General features: G+C 45.0%; 1 protein-coding gene across 2 annotated transcripts in view; it reads right to left on the reverse strand.

Moving 5' to 3' along the window:
• OSBPL10 (oxysterol binding protein like 10) overlaps positions 1-21046 on the reverse strand; it is a 270826-nt gene that overhangs the window by 23220 nt on the left and 226560 nt on the right. For both annotated transcript variants that reach the window (XM_063115072.1, XM_063115071.1), the window contains one exon: positions 2219-2368. In XM_063115072.1, coding sequence (XP_062971142.1) covers positions 2219-2368 — 150 coding nt within the window. The remainder of the gene's footprint in view (positions 1-2218; positions 2369-21046) is intronic.

A 21046-nucleotide genomic window follows, 5' to 3' on the forward strand; every position in this document is an offset into this window, starting at 1 on the left:
TTCTTCCCAGGAAAGTAAGTTAAAGAAAAGTTTTTCTTTCAGGTACTCAACTGAGTACTGGATAAATGCAATGTTTGCTCTTTGAGGAAAAGGCTGTGGCTCCAGAAATGCAAAACAATCATATCCTGATAATAAATATGAAGTGCACAGTTTTAATGATTTCTTTATTTTAAAACAAGAGAGCCTTACAAGTCTCTTAGACACAACTTGCCAGAACATAGTCCCCTCAACACGTTATAGTTTTTCCATATCTGCCCTAGACAATTTCAGTTTCTCTTACAGTTTCTCTCCTCTGTCATCTATGATTTCAGGTCTGAGTTTTACAAACATTTTAAAAAACATGATCCACAATGAGAATATGTTTTATATTGTACCGAGTACACATGTATCAATAGAACTAAAAGTTTTATGTGCAGTATATCTTCTATTATATTTTATCTCATTTTTTTGGAAATGATAGTCTGACCCATAAATTAGTTCCACCACCAACAGGTCATGACCCATAGTTTGGAAATGCTGTGATTTTAGATCGTACTTGTACACATGATTACTCGCCTTCCACCAGACTTTAACCCGAGCTGCACCTGTGTGTCTACACAATCCACGAGAATAAAAAATAGGCAGCTTTTAAAAAGCCAAGCATTTCAACGATTCCTCCAGCAGAGAAGCAGCGAGAGTTGCACACTGGGAGACTCACGTGGGGGGCAGCAGCACACTCGGCAGGTCTGCACGGCCGGGCGTGCGAGATGGGAAGGGCCCAGCCCGGGGGTGATGGCCAAGTCAGGGCACGTTCTGTGTCGGGCGTCCTCAGCGTGGGCCCACTATTTTACTTAAAGTGGTGGAGTGTCCCAGAACATCAGACACACTCACATCCAAACACACAAAAACATTTTTTATTTTTTTTTTTTAAAAAAAAGGTTCTCTGTCATCTTTGAGGCTCCCGTCTCTTCTCTCTCCTGTGAAGGGTCAGTCACCGTGTCCTGTCACCTTCCTCTTCAAAGAATCTCTCGCACCCACGCTGCCACCTCCCTCTCTGTCCTCCGCCTCCAGCCCAGTCTGAGGTGAAGTCATGGAATCCAGACCATTCACTGCAGCCAAACGAGCCAATTACCCTGAAGGCTGTGTCCACGGGCAGTGCCTTCAGTGGCTCTGACCACTTCAAAGCGCGTCCACGTTTTCTGGCTGGACTTCAGAATCTGGAACGTCCATCCCCAGCCCACCCTCCCCACAGGTCCCGTCTGTGCCTGCCTGACAGCTGCGCCTCTACCTCGGCATGGTCAAACCACACCATGTGGCGCTTGGTAAGGATAAGAATGGCGATCCACTTACTAGGGTGCAGCACCGGGCTGGGTCCTCTGCTCGCCACCTGCGATCCTCACACCTCCCTTCCAGGGAGGCATCACAGCTGGAGCGACTGACCAGAAGTGGAACCCAGGAAGGCCGAACCGCAAAGGCCAGGCTCTCCCCGCCACCCCACAATGTCCCCAGTGACGCCAGCCAAGCTTTCAGCTACATATAAAAGTGCTGTTCCTGCTTGCCTCTAGAGGAAAGCTACTGACTTGAGGCGAGGGAGGATGTACCCAGGACCCTCACCGCAGACACTGGGCTCTGCTGACGAGCTTCCTCAGGAAGACATGGCCACACCAGCACCAAGAATCGCACCTCTGCTGCCCACCAGTGGGGTCATTTCTTCGCACATGGATGAGGAGATCTGGATGACCAACATATTGCCCTTTGGGGACTAGCGGCTGAAGCTAGTGACAGCCAGCAGCAGACCGTGAGGCTGGGCGTGCACACACGGTGGCCTCATTCCCGGCTCTGCCATCTCCCTTGCTCACTCTGTGGCATTGTGCCACAGCTCTGTGGGCCACCTCTAATCTTCTCTAGGACACAGCAGGAAACAAAGAAACACTACCTTGAATTTTCCTTATCTCATATGCTTTTTCTGATACGCCCCCTGCCCTTGCAGAGTAGCAGCTCCTCCACAGAATCCCATGCAAGAAAAAAGAGCTCTCCAGCTCCGAGCATGAGCACTTACATAAAAGTATCCTTTCAGCTCACATCTGGAATACCCACACTTGAAAGCCCCTCTGGCCTTTTCCCCCACTCTATTTCCCCAATCTCACCCAAGTGAAAAGAATTTGAATAGGGAAGGCTTGAGGATGGAGATGGAATGCAAACAACTGGCCACAAATCCAGCGGGGACACGCCAGCCTACCTTGGTCAGATCCATCCCAAGCTTGAGCTGTGAAATGAGGTGCAGAATCACACTGCGCTGATCCTCCACGACGCCCAAGTCCGTCTCCTCCTTATCTTCATGGTCGCTTTTTTCATCTTCAGACAAAACCAATTCGGGGCCTGAGTGTGGCTAAAATGAAATCATCAGTAAAAATCACCAGCTGGTCCAGCAGAAGTTAGAAATATGGCATATCAACCCATATGCCTAACAGTCACAGAAGGGACCCAACCCTGTCCCAGGAAGGATTCTCTATAAACCAGTCTTACTGGCCATGGGACAGAAGGTGACCTTCTGTGGGGGTCGGGCCCTATGCTTTGGCCACTGCATGTCCCTCTCACCTTCCTCATCATCCCCAATCAGTGACCCCTTGGCCTAAGGACTTTCCCCAGCAAAAAAGCTTCCTGCGCTTTAGCAGAAACTAACTGTAGCATAAGGGTTTGCACCCTCTTAATCTTGCCTATTACCAAACAGCTCCTATCAACTTGCACAATCTAGGACACTTCATATCTAATGTAGATTTTTCTGTTCATAAATAAAGGATTCTTCCAGGACTGACTGAAATTACCTCATTTATGAAAAAATTTACTCTGAAACTATTCCTACTCAAATCAATTAGGATCACTATAGCAAGTATAAGAAAAGTCCCAAAATTGGCATTAGGTTAGGGAGAGAGACAAAAATGAAAATTTAAGGAAAAATTCTTGAAACACAATAATAATGGGATTCATGCTGGCCAACAGACCCCACTTTTCTTAGTGAAAGTTTAATAATTTAATCACTTTATTCCAATTTTTCAAATTACACAGAAAATAGGCAAGTTAACAACTAAAATGTGCAAGAGGGATTACTGAACATAAAATTTTCCAATACCCAAGTAGCAAGAACTCTGGCTACAGTGTAAAGCTGTCCTCAGAATTCTGCTGAAAGAAGTAACCCCATTCCACCACTCCTATGTTCTTTTACTTATACTCTCAATGGTACTTGCTTATGTATAAGCAGAAGCACTCTGTACAGATTATACATTTGTTTCTGATTATCAATGACAGGTCAGACGTAATAAACTTAATATTCAGAAATGCAGGAGCTCAAAGGTATTAAACATAAAAATACACAGACTTGCTCAAATGCCCATGCAAAAACTAATGACTTGTTAACCTCATCAGACAGAACCAACTTGTCTCTAAAGGCACTTCTATTATACAGAGGTAATTTTAGTGATCAGGGTGTTTGTAATTGTCCAGCCTATCATACACTTACTGGCCATTCCTTACCAATACTCCAAAGAGAGGTGCCTTCTCTCCTGGGGTAGGCATTTTTTAAATTTCAATTGAAATAGACATTTTCCATAGACAGACTCCCAATTCATTCTCAGTCTCTTCTAAATGACCCCAATTCTGGAGAGACAGTTGGGAAGTCCCCAGTGAAACCCACAGCACTGTCCCCCCGCCAAGAGCTGGGCTTTCCCCTGCCACCGAATGCCTGCTTCCCCAGCCTCCTCCTAAGTGTATTATCTAACATCGCCACATCGGCAAGGCTCTTTGTTAGAATATACCAAAATAGCTGTGGAGCCCTTACCTATCCTGTCCCAGAGAAGACTAACCAGACGGAAGCCTGGGAGCGATGGGCTGCCCTGATCCTACCCTGGGAAGTGAAGCGGAGGAGGATGCAGGAGCCCAGCACTTGCAGCCCCTGGGGCCCTGGGCTGTCCACCTGTCCTCCAGCCTCCCCCTCACTGACATCCATCTGCTGTGCTACAGAGGACACTGCTGCCATGGCCTCTGTAGCTATGAGCCTGAAGGGCTAATGATGGGATTAGCAGGGCCACCCTTCCACCCACCTGCCCTCCTGGCTCTCCCTCCTCCCTTTCCCTCTGGATTTCAGGCCAGTTTTAAAGTGGGTGGCTGTCAGTTTACTGTGAGCTCGCATTTCCAATCAGATGCCACTGAAGTCCCAGAGCTCAGACACAAAGGCAAAGGTACTGCACCTGCCCGTTCCTTGGTGGCAACCTGGTGGCAGTAATCTGTATTAGCACAGTTCTCCTCGTCCAGGGCCAGCTGGGGAGGAGAGGGCAGTGCCTGGGCATTTTGCTTTGGGAGGAAAAAGGACAATCAAAACCAAGTGAAACCAAACCCCCACTGTACACCCGGGAAGCAGGGTGGGCTGCAAAGTCCTCAAACACCTCAACAAGAAAGAGCTACATTTTGAGCACAAGTATTCTTGTTTGAAATGAGCTGTTCTTGCAAAGTAATGATTGCAAATTAAACAAATCAATAGCTCAAGTGAGGCTGTCATAGGTTTATGAAGCAAAGAATGATTCTTTCTTCTGAAGATGTGACTTCCCATTTGCTCACAAGGCAGAGCATGGGAAATCATCTTTCCCACTCACTGCCATACTCCGAGCACCGCGTTTACAGCCCACCCGGGACCACACCTCCTCCTGCTATCTGCCTTGCTCGAAAATGGAACCTGGCTTGTCACTGACTTCCAGTAGCCAGGAAGTCTTCCTTCCACAAGATCCTGCCACATGATACTCAGTACACACATTCATGTGAAGACAAATCTTTCCAGCTCTTCCCACTTCGAATCAACATCACATGTCCTCTGTGTCTAATGATTCCCTCTCAAAGGTGACTGGTGGACAGGCCTCCATGGGGCCCTGAAGTCTCGCCAAGGGAAGGCGGCCAGGGAGAGCCCAACAAACATCCCCCTCCTTGGCACAAATCCTTAGCAAACCATGACCTGACCATAAACAAGTACCCCACGCTATTTTCTCTCTCTCTCAGCCTCTGAGAACTTGCCCTTTTTCTTACAGTATGACTTGTAAACAATTCTTCTACCTAACCTCAAGTAATAACCAGCGTTAAAAAAAAAAAAACAAAAAAACATGAACCTGGTTTCATTCCTCATGTTGACAGTGAACATCCTAGAGGACACGTCCATCCCACCCACACAGAAGCTCTGTCCATCTGCAGAAAGGGAAGACCACCCTCTGTTGTGGGTCCAAACTGGGGGTAGATGGAGAGAAAGGTGGGAGTACTGAACAGGTGAACTCAGTTTAAAAGAGGCCCATTGGCAATATAAATACAGATCTCGTTGTATTGCAGATGTTGGCATCTGCAAAGCACCCACCTCAGGCACTTCAAGGACTGCAGGGTTTGAAGAACCAGGCTTTCATAGAGTTTTCAAGGCACAAAACCTTCTTTCCTTTCGGGGTTTGTTAATTCTGCTACTCTGATGTGGACTCCAAAGATATTGATAATTATCACTCAATCTAAGTGCTATTTTCCATAATAGGGTCCGTACTCATCTATATCCTTACCTTCCGTCTCTCATAACGTCCCTTATAAAGCAATAACAACAGTCTCAAGGTGATCAAAGGTGGCAGAACAGTGTTTCTCCATCACAGAAGAAAAAGGAACGTGAGAAATTGTTTTATAATGCTGAGAAAATCTTATAAGACTTTAAGCTAGAAGACGCTTCAGATCCCTCCTTCCCCAGAAATCTTTTCGAATGAGCCAGACTAGTCACAAGTGTTCACAAACTTGAAGATGAAACGGAATTAAAATAGGTTTTAAAGAGAAGGAAGCTTTGAAAAAAATGAGGTTTTAAAAAAAAAAAATTATGACTCGGTATTTCTACCACACAAGGACTTCAGGGCATTTTGAGCTACAAAAATCAAGCAATTCATGCCTATGAGAAAATGTGGGGAAAGACAAAAATCTGATGGACAGGAAAAAGTTTCATGAGCAAGCTGGAGTTTAGGGGCATTCCCTGGTAGCCAAACAGTGACCTGTGCCCAGGCAAGGATAGTCCTTGAGATACCTACCACCCCATGGATAGTCCTTAAGATACCTACCACCATCCTTGAAATTTTGTGCAAAAATTGTGCATCTGGGCCCTTTTCTGAAGAAATGGTCCATAGCTCTCCTTGGAGTCTGAAAGGGTCTCTGTTCCTTAGCTGACCTCAGGCCTCTCGAGGACCAAAGAGTGAGACCATGTAAGTGATGGGCTCACGGGGTAGGAATCGTCTAATGAAAGAGAGACACAGCATCTGCAGAGGTGACCTGCCCTTACCCACAGACCTCGACTTCTTACCTAGTAGAGGGAGCACATCCTTGAGCTTACAGCTGAGGGCCAAAGCCAGATGGCAAAATTGTGAGTTATGTTAGGTTTACGTGGGTTCAGTGGTCTTCTCCCCGGTGTAAGAGAAACATTTAGCTTTGCTTTCATCTCAAAATTTAACAAAATTCTTAATTCTTCAATATAAATGCAAATTTCAAGCAAGATTGAGATTCCAATCCTTTTTATTCCATACATATATGTAATTTAACTACAGATGCGGTCAGTTCTAGGAAACACCATGAAACAGACATTTGTCTGCAGAGTCCACTCATTTCCCTGTCTCAGGCCTCACTCCACTCCACACCCCAAAATCTACTCCCTTTCCCAGCACCTCACTCCTGCCTTCCCTTCCTCAGACACACACCCCATCCTTCTCCTTTCACCGTAATGTCACCTTCCCTTTTGACTAAAACCTGGCCCTATGATAGGTGGGTCAACATAAGCAGTTTTATTTGCACGTGCCTAATTACCTCATGCCTTAATTCAAAGGGCCGAATCCTCACTGGTTAGGTTTGAGGCATCATGGTACAGGCCTGTGTGTTTGCATTACCCGGCCTCTGAAGGTGTTTTTTTGCCTTTGTACGGGGAGCTCTTCCATGCCAGAGCCTTTAAATTGCATACAGGAAGGGTTAGGATTAGGATGGGCTCCTAAAGCCATCTTTTGTCTGAGTAAATAAGCATTCTGGAATAGGTATCCTTAAACAGACAATATCTTCAACAGAAAAACACAACCCACTGAGTTCAAGCGATCTGCAACTGTCCAGAAAACCTACATGACAAGTACAGGCTTTATTGTCTCAGCATCAAATTCTCTTCCAGCAGCCAGCATATTGCAGCTCAATCATTTTTAAAACCTGGCAACTGTGCCCACACACTGGTACCTTGGCAAGAAGGCAACAGGGTGAACTGAGCCGTACCAGAGAACCTTGGCACTGAAGGACAAGACCGAAAACATCCAGATATTATCTTTATGGGAAAACAGTGACACCTAACCATGTCAAAAAGAACATCTGGTATTCTGAGGGTCGTGGAAGCAAGCGATGGGGGAGAAGACCCAAAGCACCACCCTCAGACATCCTCGAGGGAGAGAAATGTCAGAAACATGGCAGCAAGGCAAAGGAGTAACCAGGGAACCATGTCCCCTCATCTATAAATTATTTCTCAACTCCACTACTATACAGAACATGCAATAACATGCAGTAATGACCATCAGGGCAATTCGCTTTTGTTCAGAGACAGGAGTCGATAGAAGCTGCTTTTCCATAGATCTTAGAAAAAATAAGAGCATAAAGTTGAGACATGGATAGAGGTTGGGGGCTAGAGAGATTGGAAGATTAGGTAAATGGAAGACAGACAAAAGGGATAGATAAAGAAACACAATGAATACTGGAAGAAAAGCAAGGGAATCTGAGTGTCTGAAAGGTACAAGTGTCCAGGAACCAGCTACTGAACCAATTTTTTTTTCAGTTCTAAAGGATAACAGTGTTACCGTTGTTGATAACACTAACAGAATTCACAAAACCAAGGGCTTAGTCCCTTTTACCTCTAGTCATTTTCTCATTTCAGTGTTTACAGCATATTAAACCAAAGTATCACAACATTACATAATCCTCATAATGTGCCTTCACATTCGTCATATTGTACACCCTAAGAAGCCCCATTGTACAGCCCAAGGTCATGAAAACTGGTAGAGTCGGATTTGAAGATCTAGTCCGCCTTTGTATACACGTCAATAACATCAGCATAGCCTAGGGCACACCAAGACAGCCAAAAGTCCAGCAAACTGCACGTGGCTTTCTTGTCCCTCATTCCCCAACAAGAAACTTTTATCACGTGACTACCAAGTGCAAGGCATTCACTGTCACATGCTTGGAAGAATTCTCTCTCCTGAGGACACAGAGACATTTTGGCTGCTCCCAATGACCTACTGTCCTTCCCACATTTAGCACAGGCGGGATTTCTCCTCCAGAAGAGTCTCTTCGGCAGCTGTCTCTGATTCCCCAAAAGCAGGCCATCTTTGCTGGGAGCAGGCTCTCTCAGTTGCACAGATGGACGCTGCCCTCTGCTCAGAAGTCGTGTCGTGGACACAGGTCTTTGGACAGTATCTTGCACAGCTGATGTCCTTGGCCCTGATGCAGGGCAGCTGCTGAAGGCTCTTGCACATGTACTGTCCTCTGTGTGGAGCCACTTCCAAAGCCAGGAGACCAACTGTGCCTTGAAGGCTACCACTGTATTAGGGGACCTTATCTTGCCATCTGGAGGTAGATTCAACAATGAGGCCACTGAGAAGGGGAACTTGATGGAGAAGTTGGCTCTTATCCTTGACAGGTCCAAGTACAAGCATGTCCCCACAGCAGGCTGGTCCCAGCTGCCATTCTGGAGATGCTGAGTTGGTTGCCACTGACATCACAATGCTTCGGCCGCCTCCCAGTGGACGAGCTGGCTCTCTTGCTCTAACCACACATACACACACATTTACCACACTTGGCTCTCATAGACTGGAAGGACAGATGCTCTTCCTGAGCAAAGGGGCCAACCTGCAGAAAGGTTAATTTTAAATAAAACACACCCTAGAAGGTAGAAGGAAGTCACTTCTGAGGAGGGGAGAGGGGAGGCATTTGTCATCAGCTAAGATAATTAGAAACAATTACACTAAGAGGAATCAACAGGTGTTCCTTTAAAAACACTGGAGGGAAGCATTCACAGGAAACAGCAGCGTGTCTTTGTCTAACTTCTACGTATCTGCTTAGAATCCAGAGTCTAACCATTTTTAAAGAAAAGGGGAAAAAAGGGAATCAAGAAGAAGCAAAGAAAAGTTAGAGACCGTGCAAAAAAGAAAAAGGAAGCTGCAACAGCAGGCAATTATTCCGCAGGGCGCTTCTGTAGCATGCCAGTGAGAATGCTGACTCCCCGCATGCAGGAACTGAGAGGCTGCACATCAGACCTGTAGCTCCTTTAGAAGCAGCCTGCTGCCTGGAAAAAAGGGAAAAGAGAAGGGCCCCAATATGATGGAGAAGGCCTACTAAGTGCCAAGTGCTGCATCAGGTGCTTTCCGACATTATCTCAATGAGCAAAAAGCTAGCACTTGAAAACCACATCCAGCACTGAATTAATCACATGGCCAAGGGCTCAGCAAGACTTCCTGAAAGCAAAGCTGTACCGGGTCAAGGGACCAGGGTCACTGTGGCCCTATTTCTGGTGTTACATGAGCAGCACAGATCACAGGAAGCTCATTAGCACTGAGATAACAAAAGTCATAACAAGGAAAAAAAAGACAACACAGAAACACAGCACAATCACCACAGCTGCAGGACACAGCGAAGCATAAAAGTGAAGCTCTGAGCTGTGGCTGCAGATAGACAGTCCCAGAGAAAAATCCTGAAGCCACTACTTTCCACCAATAAGACTCAGTCGCCTTGTCTATAAAATGGAGATGGTGCCACCCACATCTGAGAGGACAGCTGAGAGGTCTCCACATGACAAGGCCTGTAAAGCTCTGAGCCCAGTGGCTGGCCCACGTGTGATGAGTACCCAGGCTCCCACAAAGCCTGGGACTTCCACACTGGGTGCACAGGGGTACCCGTGGCGAGCTGACAAAGCCACTGCGAAAGCACCTGCATCCTACTTGTGCTGTCCCCTCCTTTCCAGCAGCATCCTTCTGGAAGCTGTATGATGCCACCCCAGTCCCTCTCCTAGGCCTTCCCCAGCAATAAGGACATCGAGGGCTCTGGACCCAAATATTCCATGGCACTTACCATGAGGTAGCATCACTTCCAGGATCTGGGGCTATGCCAGGAAAAGATCCATAAGAATTTCAAAAAAATGTCTCAACCAAGTTCACATGTAGATGTGAGAACTACATGAGACAAGCACAAAGCAGCGAGGGCAGTAAACCAGACTGGACCCCCGCTATGGTCTGGATGTCTGTCCCCTCCAAAGCTCATGTGGAAGAGTGATCCATGTTGTGGCAGTCTGGGAAGGCAGGGCCTTTAAGAGGTGATTGGATCGTGAGGGCCCTGCCCTCATACATGGGTCAATCTATTCATGGAGTAATGGGTCAATGGTTTAACATTTTATCATGGGAGGGGACTGGCGGCTTTACAAGGAGAGTAGTGAGCACATTAACAAGCAGTCTTGCCGTTCTCGCCATGTGATACTACCCTGCCTCGCCATGGGACTCTCAGAGTCCCCACCAAGAAGAAGGCCCTCACCAGATGTGCCCCCTGGACCTTGGACATCTCAGCCTCCAAAACTGTAAAAAATAAATTTCATTTTCTTATAATTCAGGTATTGTTACAAGCAACTGGAAAGGGACCACTACAGCACCCCATCAGCTGGCCCAGAGGAGCAGCTGTGGTTTGGAGGTGACAAGAGAGTGAACCTGCCATCCCATCCACAGCGACCAAGTTCTCTAGAAGGCCCAGGAAAGTAGGGAAGAAACTCCTTTGAGACCCCATTCTAGCCTTCCTGGTAGCTCTGGAAAGAGGAAAAGCAATGGCTTAAGACATAAGGGTCAAGCAGGCACAGGCCTGACCTTAGAGAGGCACTATCACCTCAGCAACCACAAATGCCCACACGTAGCAAAGCACCACATCAGATACTGAAAGGACAAAGATGCTCAGGGTATGGTCTGTGCATTCGACAGGCTGCTATTCGGTTGACAAGGAGTGCATGGATCTTCTGTCTTTCTCCCAGCCCTGGGTCAATCCATAAGTTATGATCATCATTTGAGCCTTAGTTCAGCCACATTTCACAGGGCAGACGTGAAGCCTCCATCCCACCAAGGAGTCCCTAGGAACTTACTGCACATCCATTATGGCACTTACCAAATTGTAGGAGGGTACTTCAAAAAGTACATGGAAAACAGAATTAAAAGGTAACAATCTTTCATGAATTTTTTGAGGACCCCTCGTACTTACACAACTGCACATCTGTTTTCCAACCAGACCAGGAATGTCACCTCTTTTGGCACAGGAACACTGATTATTTGGGGCTGGCTGCTCAGAACCGTGGGTTGAGATGGACTTAGAGGCCATCCCAGAAACAGAGAGATAAAATGCTGTGACCCGCTAGGAACATCGGCCAGGAGTTCAGGAGTGGAGAGAGGCGGCCGAGTGATTGTCAGCTGTCCCTGATCAGAACTCCCTGATGACCAGAATCCTATCCAATGCCAGTTTTCATTTCTAGAATCCCAACATAAAGAATGGCTTCTAATAGGTGTTCCATGTTTTTTAAAGGAATAAATTAATAAAACCAAAGAAAAATGGGGGAAACTTGAATACTCAAGGACAAAATCCAGATTTAAAATTAAAAGGATAGCCAGTCACAAAGGCCACATGCTGTGATTCCATTTCTATGAGACATCCAGACAGCAAATCTACTGAGACAGGAGGCAGACGGGTGGGTGGCGAGGGCTGGGAGGACGGGAGGAACAGGGTGACAGCTAAAGTATGCAGGGCTTCTTTCTGAGGGGATGGTGACACATACCTGTGAGTATACTAAAATCCATTCAAAAGTTGGTGCACTCTAAATGGGTGAATTGTACGACATGTGTTTTATACCCCAAAGTTGTTACTAAAAAATAAATCAATGAATGAAAGGACACATGATGCAAAATCAAACAAGGGCCAGGAGGAAGGCTGTGGCTAGAGTAGTCAGAGAGGTTCACACAGAGGAGCACCAAAGAGCCGTGATTCAAGGGAAGGAGGGGACGTTCTGACGGGAAATGACGTAAGCAAGGACAGATGATGTTACTGTGGGGAATCTGGCTGAGGCCAGGTATGTGGCTCTTGCCTTATGACTGGACTTTCTCCCTTGGACAGCCCGTCTGATCCCACAGCTGTGAACAATTTATTCACTGACAACTTCTACATTTATGTCTCAAGTTCAGCTTCTCCCTTGAAGTCCAGGTTTGTGCAGCCTATTCAACATCTCCCTCTCAGCTCTCCATGGTAGGCAGAACAGACCCCCAGAGATGTCCACATCCCAATCCCTGGAGCCTGTGGGTATGTTAGTTTACATGACTGGAGAGACTTTACAGAAGTGATGAAGAACCTTGAGACGGGGAGATTATCCTGGCTTATCCAGGTGGGCCCAGTGAATCCCTAAAACTGGAGAATCTTTCCCGGCTGTGGTCAGAGGAGACATGACTATATAAGCAGGGCCAAAGAGATGCACCATTCCTGAATACAGAGGAAGGGGCCACAAGCCAAGGAATGCGGGCAGCCTTGAGAGCTGGGAAAGCCAAGGAAACAGACTCTCTCCTAGAGCCTCCAGAGAGGAACGCAGCCCTGCCAACCCCCGACTTTCTCCCACTGAGACCAATGTTGGACTTCTAACCCACAGACAAAACTGGAGGATGATAACTTTGTGTTGCTTTAAACCAATAGGTCTGTGATTAGTGTTATAGCAGTGAATAGAAAACTAACACCTAATGGTCATATCAAACTTAAGGTGTCTAAAACAGACCTTTCAATTCACCCCTCCAAAATGTGATCCTCCCCATCTCAGTAAATAACTTCATTCTCCAGCCACTCAGAAAAAAAGCCCTGGCAACCATCCTTGACTCCGCTCTCTTGCTCATGCTCTAGTGCACATGACATCCATCAGCAAATCCTGCACATTATATCCAGAATCTGATCACTTCTCACAACCTCTACCCCCCTGGCACAAGCCACCATCATCTCTCACCTAATGCCTGCAGCAGCTAAATCCTGCAACAGCTTCCCAATCAGTCTCCCTTGCTCCTCTGCCACAGTCTACGTCTCCTCACAGTAGTCAGAAGGCATCTTAAATCCTAAAGCAGAATATGTGAAGCTCCTATGCTCAAAACCCTCCCCACTTATTCAGAATAAATCACAAAGTGCTGCCTGTGGCCAACGAGGCCCTACATGATGCTGCCGTGCGACTTCTCTTATCTTCCTCCCCCCACGCTCCCTCCTTGCATACCTCCTCACCCCCCTCCAGCCACCTTCTACTCCTGGAGCATGTGCCTACCTCAGGGCCTTTGCACCTGCTGTTACTGCTCTTCATCCCCCAGATCCGTGCATGGTTCACTCCCTCACCTCACTCAGCTCTCTACTCAAATGTCACCTTACCAGAATGGCCCCCTGACATCCTTGAAACCAGCACCCTTTCCTCTATGTCCCTCTGTCACCATTTGCTCCTTCCTCGGCTCTCTCAATTGTATTATATATTTATGTACCATATCTCCACCTTGTAAGAATGTCAGCTCACAAGAACTAGGGCTATATTTTGCTCACTACTGAGTCCCTATATGAGCAAAAATAATTAACTAGGTGAGTGAAAGAAGTAAACACGGGGCTTTCCCCTATGGAAATGAGGAATCACCGAAGATTTCAATGAGGCCAAGTGATATAACCCAGGTCCCAGGAAAGGAATGGTTGGTTAAGCAATGACGTGATTGTAGGCAGGGATGATGGGACACGGAGAAGCATTTTGGAAGATTCCCACAGTGGTCCAGAGTGAGGGAGACCACATGCCCTGGGGTGGTAGAAGTGAAATGCTCTCTATCCCTCTTTTTCCTTCCATCGGTAAATACACACATCAGGCTCTGTGTTAGGCACAGCAAAGGACTATAATAAAAAGAGGACATGGCCTGTGTCCTCCTGGAACCGTAGCCTTGCTGGGCAGACAGCAGTTTGGTGTGGGGTTCCCATTTGTGGGAGATCAGCGAGCTCGCACAGGACCCAGCCATCACAGGGGAAGTGGTGGGCAGGCAGCAGGCAGGGAAGGAAGGAAGCAAGCAGAACCGCAGCAGGCAGAGCCAGAAGCAAGGCTGGCCAAAATCATCTGCAGGGCCAATTGTTTTACTGAACATGAGCAACAGAAAACATCCAAGAAAACTCGCAGGGGCAGGAGGCACTCAACCGGGAGAAAAGCTGTCATCACTTGGCCTCCCCTCCTCTCAGCACCTCGTGCACCAAGAAAAGGAGCCCAGTGGCACCCTGACCTCTGTCCTGCTCCCCAGCCTCCTAGTCACCCAGGCTTCAGGCTGCAAGTTCCCCATCCCCTCCCTGGCACCCCAGCCTCCAGATGCCCACCCAGGCCACACAGCCCCTCCACTCGTCTCTGCTGCCACCACCCTCTGGGCCACAGGCACATGAACACACGACCGTAACGCCTTCCCAGACCCATCCCACTGCTCCAGACTCCTCCTCTGTACTTTGTCTTTCTCAGATTCTCTCCAGACTTGCACTGTCCAACAGAGCAGCCACTAGCCACGTGTAGCTATTTAAGTTAATTAAAATGAAATAAAATTTATAATTCACTTCCTCAATAGCACTTATCCATATTTTAAGTACTCAGTGGCCACCCTATTAGCCAGTATAAAAAGAAAATATTTCCATCATCACAGCAAGTGCTATTATAGAGTGTGGCTCTAAGCTTTTAATGTCCTCCCAGTTCATTTTTCACTCCTTCCACTATTCGTTATTTTTCTGCAAAAAAGCACCCCACCCATGATGCCAGCTCTAATGAGGCAGGAGCCATCCCCCCTCCTCTAAAATCCTGTGTGTAAGCATCGCCAGGGTCACTCACAGGTTACTACCAGGCCTATCTTTTCTTAACTTTATGGTAATATAAAGCGCAGCAAGAACAGATTATTTTGAAAATCCGAAATGCCTAACAAAACACAAAAGAACAACTTTACAAACATCTCTACCTCAGAAACAATATGATGGAGAACTAATGTACTTGGGGTAACCAGTAGTGATAAAATAATTCTGTGCCTAAAAACTTAAATAAAAGAACCCTACGACCTATGATTTGCTTCTATCATAACTGCTGGGGCACGCCAAGAATAGAACTGCGGCTTTCTATATCCACACTTTAATTTATTATGGACTTAGGCTTTGTGCTGGGTGATAGATTTCTTCTGATTCTGCAGACAGTAAATGCCTTTATTCAGAAAGTAAACACAAGAAGACTGAAGTTGATGGTACCACGTAATTCTTTTAGACACTACAATTGTTGCCACTAATTGCTACACTGCCGTGCTTTTTCCACAAAGTATGCAGTTACAGACTTAAACTCTAAGGTAGGGACAGAAAAAAGATGCAAAGTGGTAAAGGTATGCAGGGTGGCAGCAGGGACAAGCTCTAAATCAGGCTTACTCAACATGTGGTCCCCAGACCTGCAGCATCAGCCTCGCTGGGAGCTTGATAGAAACACAAAGTCCGGGGCCCCACTGGACCTACTGAATCAGAAACTCTGGGGGTGGGAGAACAGACCTGTGTGTGTTTAGTTTGCGTTTTGTCCTTTTTTAACCTTTTATTCTTTTAACCGAAGTATAATTATAATGTACATCTGGTACAATGTACAGATCTTAGCATACAGTTCCATGAGTTTTGACAAATGTATCACTTTATATCCAACTTAATTTTCTTAACCATTTTTAAGTGTACAGTTCAGTAGTACTGACTATATGGACACTGTTGAGCAACAGATCTCTAGAACTTTTTCATCCTGTAAAACCGAAGCTCTACACCCTTTGAACAGCAACTCCTCTTCTCCACTTCCCCCAACCCCTGCAGCACCCACCTGCCCAAGCCCTCCAGCTGATTTTGAGAAGCATTGTTCTAACGATCCCAGCAGAGAAAAGCAGGGGGCTTGTTAGGGGCCTGGCCCCCACAGAAGTGGCACAGGAGGTGTGCTAGTGACCCCTTCTGAGTCTACAAGCCCAATCCAGGACGCCCAGTGTGGACGTGGCTCTGCCTAAATGCTAGGGGGATCCAAACACAGACAAACGGAGGCACAAGTTGAAGAAGGAAATTCTATTTCTCAACGTTAGACCAAGTTCTAGAAATTTCAGCTGATGACTCCACAACAAATTCAGAAAGCTATCAATTTTGATTGAATGAGAGTGACTGTATTTTCATCCGTGGCCACACCAGGCAGTCATTCAGTTCTGAGTTTGAATTTTATCTATTTTAATCATTTATGCCTCTCACCTGGACATTCCCTACTGGTTCTCTCCCGTGGAAATTTCAGAAGGGCACGATAATACAAAGGAAATAACCAGTGGCATCGCAAACCACAGAATAGTTCTGATTTACAAGTCATTAAAAGCAAGAGGCATTTACTGTTCTTTGCAGGCCAAAAGGGACTTCATCATGAATAATGGAAAAAGCAAAGTGTATTAAGAAGTCTTCTGCAGATAATGTTCCCTCCAGGCCACTCACAAGGCACATGCGCAGAGGACTTTTGATGTGGCGGGCACTTACTGATACATACATAGCAGCTATCAATCCGTCAAGGATCAAAATCAAGTACATCTACCCCATTTCACATCAAGCGGTAGAGTTTCTGGATCATTATCTCCTGACTCTCAAAATATCCAATGACTTAGTACCACAAGCAGATCAAGAGCTAGGAATTTTAGAATCGACCCAAAGCTCAGGCAATTTTAGATTTTTCACTTTTCTTTAAAACAGCTCTGGTATACACCTATTAGGCCTGATTTCTGTAAATATTAACAAACCAAGGAGAAAGCACCTGAGAGAAAACAGACTCTAGTGTTTTGCAGAAAAATAAACCAAAAGCAAAACAACCACAGCTCTAATTCCACAATGAGGAAGCACCAACAATGCTCCATTAAAGCTGCAATCTCTAAATCCCACTCAATATCTTTTGGCTCAAACAGGCATTTTCTCCTCTATTTAATTTGCGTTATAGGTGTCCATTTTTCTAGCCACTGTGACAGAGGATATTAAAAGAAGGCTTCCCTGTACTTTTATTCAAATGTGAAATGATATTCAGGATCTAAGAGGGTAATTGCAGCAATCCATATTTTTTTCATATTATTATTCCACTGCCATAAAATCTAAATGAGGCTCACTATGTCCTCTACTTTAAAAACTGTCACATTATCATGCTCTGCTTTGCCCTGCTCTCAAATGCTTCATTCAATGAAAACTTCAAGGGAAAATCTGTGAGACAGCCATAAGCATCCCAGGGTAATGTGAACAGTATGTGGTAACACTACTAATGAACAGAACTGTGGCGTTATTGTATTTAGCACAAAAAGAAGCAAGTGAATTGCAAGGAATAAGTGGACTCAGGTAGAATTTATGCTCCTCTAGATACTAAGTTCTAGTCTGCTTGTTTGTATCACTCTGATCCACAAAATTTCCATTTCTGCAGCCCAAAACAGTCCAATGATAACTCTCCAAGTTAGGTTTTGTCACTTGGGTAGAGATTTGACAGAATTCTCTACTCCTGAACAACACGTCTTCATCCCATTTATAAAATAGGATCATGAAACACATCCTTCATGTGAGTTTCAAAATGACCCAGAGTATGTGACACTATTTGAAATTGTTATTTAACTGGATACTTCGTTATCGTGCCATCCTTAATCCAATGTCTTTGAAACTAAAAAAAAAAAGAATTTAATTCTGTCGTGAAGTATTTCATTTGTGAGTAATAAAGCTATTGTTTTTTCCAACTTGACAAGTATCCTGTATAAAACTGCATTAAAAATATTAGACCCTGGATGGGGACAGAAGGTTCAAACCAGAACCTCTGCATAATGCATCCCTGTAACATTCTGACACTTGTCTTCAGGCAAGGAGCAGGGCCAGCAAGGTGAGGACTGGATAACGACCTCTCTATATGGTAGTTCTTATAATGAGAGGACTGCTCGAGTCTTGCTAGACAATGTTTGAAGGAAAAGATAAATGTGTATATGTGTGTGTATGTATTTACATATACCAGTTAGTGTACTTAGTGGCAGTACCTCCCTATAAAGTGGCCCACACATAGAACCACCTGGTAGCTCATTCCAGAGGGTGTTCCCAAACAGCAATACATAAACTTCTGGAGCCTAGTTTTAAACTAATGCTGAGTCATGAAAGGATGTAAAGGAAACCTGACTCTCAAAACAATTCAAGCTAAGGGATTGGCATGTGAAAAAATTTTACTGTGGTGACTACAAGCAAGATTGCTGTCACTGCTTCTTACCTCCAAAAGTGCCCCCAAAAGTGAGAAAATACTTGCTCCCCATTACGAAGAACTCACCAGCTTGACATATAAAAAGAATTTTTAGAAAACATTAATTAGAAAGTCCACAAACCCAAGTGAAAAACGTGCAAAGGCTATCAACAAGACACTAAAGATAAAAGAAACACAAATGGCTAACGTGAAAATATGCTTAACTTCATTTATAATTATAAAAGTAGAAATAAGAAAATACTATTTCTCATCTTCATTTCTTAAAGGCAAAGGTATAGAATAATATGCAGCCCTCACACAGTGCTGAGGGAGGATAATTCTGGCTTACTCTTGCAAGGCAATGTGGTAATGTTTAAATTTTAAATTCCTACATTTGTTAACTGCATTTCACTTAAAGTCCACTGCTAGAAATTTTCCCTATATAAGATATATTTGCCTAAATGTACAAAATATGTGTATAGCACAATTTGTAACAGTGAAAAACTGGACAACTTAAATGTCCCTCCCAGGGTCTGGTTAAATAAAGCATAATACGTTCATGAATTATGACACATTCACAGACTGGAAGGCTTTGCAGTGGTTTAAAAGAATGCAAACAATCTCTACATACTGACATAGGAAGATACCTGAGATACACTGTTAAATTAAGAGCCACATAGGGCCGGCCTGTGGCTCACCTGGGAGACTGTGGTGCTGATAACACCAAGGCCACAGGTTCAGATCCCTATATAGGGATGGCTGGTTGGCTCACTTGGGAGAGCGTGGTGATGACAACACCAAGTCAAGGGTTAAGATCCCCTTACTGGTCATCTTTTTTTGTTTTTAAAGAGCCACAGAACATTACCTATAGTGTGATTACATTGGTGTAAAAACTTTTTTTAAAAGAATGAATGTATATGTGTTTTTTGTGCAAAGTCCCCAAAAGACACACAGTAGTCCCTTCTAGGGGTGGCACCAAAAGGAAAGATCCAAAGAGTGGATTTTTACTTCTCTTTTCTTACAAGTTCTATACAGTATATTTAAGCAGTAACTATGCTGTTTTACAATAATTTTTAAAACCCTCCTCCTCCCACTGCCAACCTACAGACTATATGAAATGTCAAAGATGAGACTGACATTTCATGGTTTCACGTCTGAATTAACTGTGAGGCTCTTGGAGGGCAGTGGGAGGAGGTGAGGGGTGATGGGCAGTGGCAGACTGGGAGAAGATTGAAAAGATTTCACTGTGTACAAAAAGCAAAGCCAGTTACTTTTCTTCTAATAATGAATCCAGCCGACCTGACCACTTTCCTCAAAGGGAGCAATTGAATGACTTGTTTGATTTCAAGCCGGGGTCGATTCCAGTTTTATTTCCATGATACCTCTAATGTATTTGATGAATGCCAGCCAACTCACCTGCTGTTGTAGGAGGAATAATGACCCAAAGATGTCCAAGTTCTAATCTCCAGGGCTGTGAATATGTTAGGTTACATAGCAATGAGGAATAAAGGTTGCTGATGGAATTAAGGTTGCTCATCATCTGATTTTAAAATAAGGAGATTATCCTAGATTATCTGGGTAGGCTCAAAGTAATCACAAACATCCTTAAAGTAGGAGAGTGAGGCAGAGGGAGATATGACTATTGAAGTTGGATCAAAGATACAGCTCTGAAGATGGAGGAAGGGGTCACAAGTTCAAGGACTGCAAGCAGCCTCCAGAAGCTGGAAAAGCCAGAGAAACAGATTCTTCCCCAAAGCCTCCAGAAAGGAATGTAGCCCTGCCAACACCTTGATTTTAGCCCAGTGAGATTTGTTGGACTTCTAACCTATGGAACTATAAAATAAATTTGTGATAATTTGTTATAGCAGCAAGAGGAATCTAATACAACCTCCTTATATTTCCTTTATTTCTCTACACCCCCGACTTCTTCCGGTGCACACACCTCCGGTATGCTGTGAAAATCAGCCTACCTGGGCATCCTATCTGTGGATGTTCACTGACCTGGGCCCGCACCGCCAACTGGGCAGATGATTTTAGGACTTTTTCAGAGATAAAGCAGGCAAGACAATGGCAACAAAACTACCTTGATGATTATTAAATAGCTACAGCTGGAGAAACTGTATTTGAATGCTATGAATGGAAGCCCTTCGTAAATTACACCCCACCATACAAATGGCAGGTGTCATTATTTACACCCAGACTACTACTGGGTGCAAGACTAACAAAAGGGAGACGGATCTCACTTAAGAAGCCTGGAATAGCATCACAACAAATGCTCCTAAGGGCTTGCCAGCATAATTCATATCTACAAATAACGTAAAGCTAGGTAAGCCAAGGACAATTTTAATAAGGACCGACTTATACTGAATGTCAGGCACCAAGCTGAACACTGGAAATATATGACCTCATATAATTCTCACATTTCCACCAGGAAACGATTACTATGACAATTAATAATTCACACACTCACATTCTTACAGGCAGTAATGGAAAGAGTTTGGGTTCAAAGTGCTCTGTCAGACCCCACAGTTGGGACCCCAGAGAGACATCAGGCTGACCCCCTCCCCCTCCCTCAAAGAACAGCTTAAAGTGATGTTTCCTGTATATCAAAATGCCAGAGAGAAGAGAGAATATTAGCTTCATTCTAGAAATGTATTCATTTAACTGCACATCCTCAAAATACCCCTGGGACTTGGAAAAACTTTTTAACTCACCTCAACAGCCAAATCACCT

The sequence above is a fragment of the Cynocephalus volans genome, chromosome 11, assembly GCF_027409185.1.
Source record: "Cynocephalus volans isolate mCynVol1 chromosome 11, mCynVol1.pri, whole genome shotgun sequence".
Lineage (NCBI taxonomy): Eukaryota > Metazoa > Chordata > Mammalia > Dermoptera > Cynocephalidae > Cynocephalus > Cynocephalus volans.